This window comes from Penaeus monodon, chromosome 21, assembly GCF_015228065.2.
Source record: "Penaeus monodon isolate SGIC_2016 chromosome 21, NSTDA_Pmon_1, whole genome shotgun sequence".
NCBI lineage: Eukaryota > Metazoa > Arthropoda > Malacostraca > Decapoda > Penaeidae > Penaeus > Penaeus monodon.
This window is the reverse complement of record NC_051406.1, coordinates 23,784,327-23,789,644: the sequence shown is the minus strand read 5'-3', so window position 1 is coordinate 23,789,644 and position 5,318 is coordinate 23,784,327. Positions and strand designations below refer to the sequence as shown.

Genomic DNA, 5,318 nt, shown 5'->3' with positions numbered 1-5,318 from the left:
CAGGACAGTTAATCAAGCAATCTTGTTCCAGTACATAGTCTTCATCGTTTTGGCTATTGGTTGCCTGTTTGTCACCCTGTTCCACGTACTGGTGAAGGAGGACAACTTGCCTGATTATGACACTTGGCAGAGGGTGGCCATAAACAATGCAGAAGCCTCAGAAGTTTCTCAGGATGAAGGAACAACTGTGGCATCTTCATCTGTCTGTGTCCCCATTCACTGCCGGATGACAGCCACGGATTGGCTGAAGGATAGACAGGTGAATGGTCAAGAAATTTGATTTTATAGTTGTTCTTGTTTTAATGACTAAGTTTGTTATATTGTCTTAATATATATGTTGAGATGATCATTGCCAAGTTGAATGATTTTGATTAGTATCAATGGTGATTTGTTACTATTTCATTGAATTTTGCATATCCTGATTTTCCTTTTTTTTTCCTATCTTTCATTCTATCGCTTTTCACAGGATTACTCAGTGTTTGCCATGTGGCAGCAATCCATAAATTCAGGTATAAAGATTCATGTAGAGAAAAAAGGGTATTAGAACAAAGAATTTTTTTTCTATTTAAAGAGTATTACAACTTAAGTTATTTGTTATGGCCAATTACTTCGTTTAATGAGAGCTTTAGTGTGCTAAACATTTGAGGGCATTTATATTAAGCATATAAATCATAGGTTTTTGCTTGAGCAGACTATTGTAAATCAGCTGATGAAAATGTTTGAATGTTCTTATGTAGAATAGTTTTAAAAAGTTCTTGTTACACAAATTGTGATAGCTACATTGTAAGAGTGCGTAGAATATATTAGGCTAAGTACTGAACAGAGTTCTTTGTGAGAAAGGAGGGAGAATAAAGTTATTTACCTTATAATAGTATATGCCCATCAGGAAGTAGTAATTCTGATCAAAATACATAACAGTCCTGATCTGCCTGTTGCAAACCTTGTGAAAGTATTCATTTTCTTTCATACTCATTCAGCAGAAGCTGAATTCATGAAGTATTTGAGATCCATTTGAAAAATCATTTCATGTCACTCGATTCATTCTACAATTTGATTCCAGTTCTACCAAGTGGCTTTCCTGTACATGGGGACAAGGCTTTTCTGCAACCTGACACAGGCTTACATCCCCATATACCTGCAAGATTCCCTGCACCTGTCTGAGGAATCTGTGGCGTACATCCCCCTTGTCATGTACGTGTCCGGGTTCCTCACCACCACTATACTCAAAGCACTCAATAAGTTCATTGGAAGAAAGGTAAGCTCTTTTTAAGCCTCTTAATATTGAGGTGTAATCATGGTTAGCAGTTTAAAGGAATATTACTGTTGAATTGTCCTTTTAACTCTAATGGTTTCTATTTTAGCTTTTGTGCTTTTTATATGACTTGGAAATGTATTCTTTTCCCCTGAAGATTTTCATACTGGAGGTGATCATTTTCTTTGTGACATAAATGCCCCCTCTGAATTCAGTTCATGTACTTTCACCATCTCCCAAGGCGTCCTTCATCCTGGGCACCCTCATAGGTGGAGCAGCCTGCATTGGCATCTGGCTTGGAGAGGGTGAGATCTACCGCAAGTACATCCTGTATGTGGTGACAGCCATGTTAGGGGCAGGTGGCTCTATCATGCTGATCACATCCCTTTCCATCACGGCAGACCTCATTGGCCCAAATATTGAGTCAGGAGCTTTTGTCTATGGGGCCATGAGCTTCACAGACAAGCTCTCTAATGGGATAGCCGTCATGTTAATCCAGAACCTGAATCCCTGCTCGTAAGTAGTTCTGCAGTCTCAGATCTCTTTAAGAGTCATGCAGACAATGTGCCTGTTGTGTTTCTTTTCTTGGAGGATCTTGTGGACTCTGTGTTGCACTGTCAGTCATCTAAACTTGTTTTTCTTTGATTTGTTTTGTCTGTATTTGTGTCTATATTGTTGAGTTATTTATTGATTTTTCTTGCCTGTAAATGAATAATCTCAAAAATACTGTTTTATTTGGTACTTGAATTTTTTTTGCATGGTTTGATATACAATATTTTCTTTGGTACAACATGCTTAATGCTTGCACACAAAATCTGGGCTAGCTAGAAAAGACTATTGCTGTTGCATCAGAAAGCTTATGTGAATGTTATATAAAGAAACTTAATTATTATGGGAAAGCATCAGCTAAAACACAGTTTTAAAAGAAATATTGTGATTACACAATTTAACATTGTTTTCAGCACAAGCCCCATTAGGTGCGTAAATACAACTTTTGTGCATGAGTCCTAATGTACCTCTGCTGGTGCATGTTTAGTTAACACTCCACTTGCTTTCTATTGCATGGTGTCTGTTACTCTAACATTAAGATCATCATTCTTTGCATCAACCCTTTCATGATTCTTCATACTAGAGAAATGATTGGTCAGGTGGCATCATTTCCATGCAAATTTTTTGTTTGTTATTATCCTCTTTCATAAGCTCATTATATATACCCTTATACTTTTCCTCATGGTAAATAAAAATTAGAAATGTCCATTTGCATTTTTATATCACTATTACCAGTTACACTCATTTTACTATTAGTCTTTTAGCTATTAGTTTTCATTTCCATCAGCTCTAGTGTCATACTTTTAAAAGGACAGTAAGGAGTCGACAAAATATGCTTTAGTGAGGCTGTCTAAGAGATTTCTGCTTTAACAAGAAGTAGAAGAGGATAACTAATTACATCTTGCATTAGACTTTTTTTTCTGTTTCCCTGGAGAGGCAGTTTCTGTCTGACACCTCAGGAATCTGCCTGTTTTAATTTGCTAGGTTTACCATATTTAGTGTGTGTACTGCTAATTTATAAGTAAAATTTTATCATCATCAATCACCTTCTAGTTTGGTGATGTGGACAATATGTTTATATTGTAAATAAAATTTGTGAGCATAATTTGACTGTTAAGATAGTTGAAGACTTCACATATTACAGTATATATTTTTTCCCACCTCTTAGAGCATGTTGTCCATTGTGCTCTCAATATTACCGTGATATCCTCTTCTACTGCTGTGGCGGAGCTGCAATCCTCGGCCTCCTGGCAGTCCTCACTCTCCTGCCTGCCAAAATAGGTGATCGCTCAAAAGGTAAGTTGCCAGTTCAAGGTTCAAATGTTGGTTTAGTTTTCTTCACATAATAGCAAAGTGAGTAAAACTAACAACAATAAAAATGTATTTTGCATGGAGGATTGGCTGTTTATTCATAGATGCATGAATGATTTGAATATGTGTGGTATGAGGAGTCCTGTTTGGAATTCCTCATTAGGCTGTTGAAGTTTGAAAGGATGTGTGACATATGATGTGACATAGTGTTTAATTTTAGAGAGTTATCTGTTTTTAGATATTTGCCTTCATGTGTCAGTTGTAAGTGTGTTTTCGATATTGATATTCAGATGAGTATTAGTGAATTGAAATGAATGATTGAAGATGTATTTTCACTATTTCTAGGTTAATGAAGATAATACCTATGTTTTTGAGAGCATGGCTGCCATAAATACTCATAGTGTATATGTTCTATAATTGATTTCCACCCTTCCTGAATTCTATATACAGTATAAGAAATATGTAAATGAGGATTCTCTTTATGCACTGCAACAGAATTTAGCCACGCCCACAGCCAACTCAAGCAATAGAAACACAGAGGAAAACACCGAGGGGATGCACCTGTTTGCATAAAGCAGACATGAGCACAGTAGCGTGTGTAGGGCCTGCAGTCAGTACAATGGCTGCAGCCGGAGTTGGACCAGGAATGGGTGTATGTGGTGACAGCACTTCCTCAGCACAAGGTGAAGGTGTGTAGTAATTATGAATATTAGCTTGAAATGATAAAGTTGTGGCTTTAACTAACCCCTTTTATGAGCTTGCTGTAGCATTGGTAGTTTTAAACTTATTAACCAAAGTGCTTCATGCTGTACTTCAGTGCAGTTCCAGGCCAAGTCCTATGTAATGCTGTTGAATGCTTATTATCTCCCATGTTGTCTCTAGTTGGTAAAGCTTGGGCTGAATGGGCATTTACTACAGATGCAGTCTTCTCTCAGGTAAAAAGTCAGAAAAAACATCATCGAACACTAAGGATGCACCCATAAGTCCTGCTTGTGCCAAGGCAGATGTTAGCACAATAGCATGCGTAGGGCCTGCCATTAGTTTGATGTCAGCTGTGGGGGTTGGGCCTGGCATGAGTGTGTGTGGTGATAAAGGGACTGCTGCGACAGGAGGTGGAGGTTTGTTGCCTAAAGCAGTTCCACACAGTTCCATTAATGTAGATTACCCTATAAGTTGAGGCATTGTGATTTGTGCTTAATGATAAGCCTCTCCTTGCACTATTTTGTTATTGTGATCTTTATACTTTCTTGTAGTTATAATTGAATGACTATACTTTGTTTTTTAACTATCTTATAACTTCCAGTAATTTTCACTTTGTATGCATCTATGGATATTTCATTGATTATGTTAAAATTTCCCTTGCAGAATACACAGCTGTTCCAAACTCAGTTGTGAGGGTTAGAGTGCGGACACACTCAGTAAGCAGTGATGAAAGTGATAATGTCTCCAGAGCTTAAGAGAACTTACTTAGTATGAATATGTTTGACACTGTGATGAATTTCATAATTGTACTTTTAAGAATGTGATCAATATCACATGTGTATAAAATGAAATGTATTTTACATATATTTGTACTTCAGTCATCCCCTGCTTAATGTCTGCCACTGTTGATTTGCACTTATGTCTGGGCTTTCAAGCAAAATCATGTTCTAAGGCTTTCAGTTACAGTGCATATTGCACTATTTGCACTACTACAGTCATAACCATGTCATGAAACACTTCACCTGCTCAAAGGTTTCAAAGATAGCAGTGAGGTGTTGATTTGAGTTGCATTCTTTATCAATATACATGGTCTTTGCAAAGGATCTAACCCAGAGCATATCAGGAACTTTAAGTGGGGGATTCCTGTATTAGCACATACCAATGTGTTGTACAGGGATACTGTAATGGATGGGAACAAAGTGTTCTAACCTGTATACCCAAGTATCTTGTTTTTTGTGAGGAAGATTTTTTATCCTGTACAAGAGGCTATGTATAAATGCTATTATATTTGATGAGATATATTTTTATAATGAAGTGTTTCAGGGTATTTTAGGCACTTTACTTATTGATAATGTTATCTCACAGGCCATTATTCCTTCTGTGCAGTAGTAGGACTTTGGACCAATTGTATTAAAATCCCAAAGGTTGAGAGTTATAGTGGCATTATTTGGTAATGATTGACATTGATCAGTTATTTGTATTCATATTTTGCTCTGTGCTGCTG

At 37.0% G+C, this 5,318-nt stretch overlaps 2 protein-coding genes across 3 annotated transcripts in view; one reads left to right on the top strand and one right to left on the bottom strand.

Annotated features, from left to right (window-relative positions):
- LOC119586367 (major facilitator superfamily domain-containing protein 12-like) overlaps positions 1-5,318 on the bottom strand; it is a gene marked incomplete in the record, with an annotated part of 40,561 nt that overhangs the window by 8,085 nt on the left and 27,158 nt on the right.
- Positions 3,671-4,674, top strand: LOC119586369. 2 transcript variants are annotated; one of them, XM_037935080.1, is made up of 3 exons: positions 3,671-3,801; positions 4,048-4,230; positions 4,478-4,674. In XM_037935080.1, the coding sequence occupies exons 1-3, from the start codon at positions 3,693-3,695 to the stop codon at positions 4,567-4,569; spliced, it is 384 nt and encodes a 127-aa protein (XP_037791008.1). In that variant the 5' UTR covers positions 3,671-3,692; the 3' UTR covers positions 4,570-4,674. The 2 variants fall into 2 exon arrangements, 1 of the variants encoding a protein (XP_037791008.1); XR_005229949.1 differs by lacking the exon at positions 4,048-4,230.

Excerpts from the sequence above, each read along its gene's own strand:
- LOC119586369 (XM_037935080.1), top strand. The coding sequence starts at position 3,693 with ATGAGCACAGTAGCGTGTGTAGGGCCTGCAGTCAGTACAATGGCTGCA. Across the intron at positions 3,802-4,047 it reads TTCCTCAGCACAAGGTGAAG|GTAAAAAGTCAGAAAAAACA; the intron begins GTGTGTAGTAAT and ends GTCTTCTCTCAG. Across the intron at positions 4,231-4,477 it reads TGCTGCGACAGGAGGTGGAG|AATACACAGCTGTTCCAAAC; the intron begins GTTTGTTGCCTA and ends TTTCCCTTGCAG.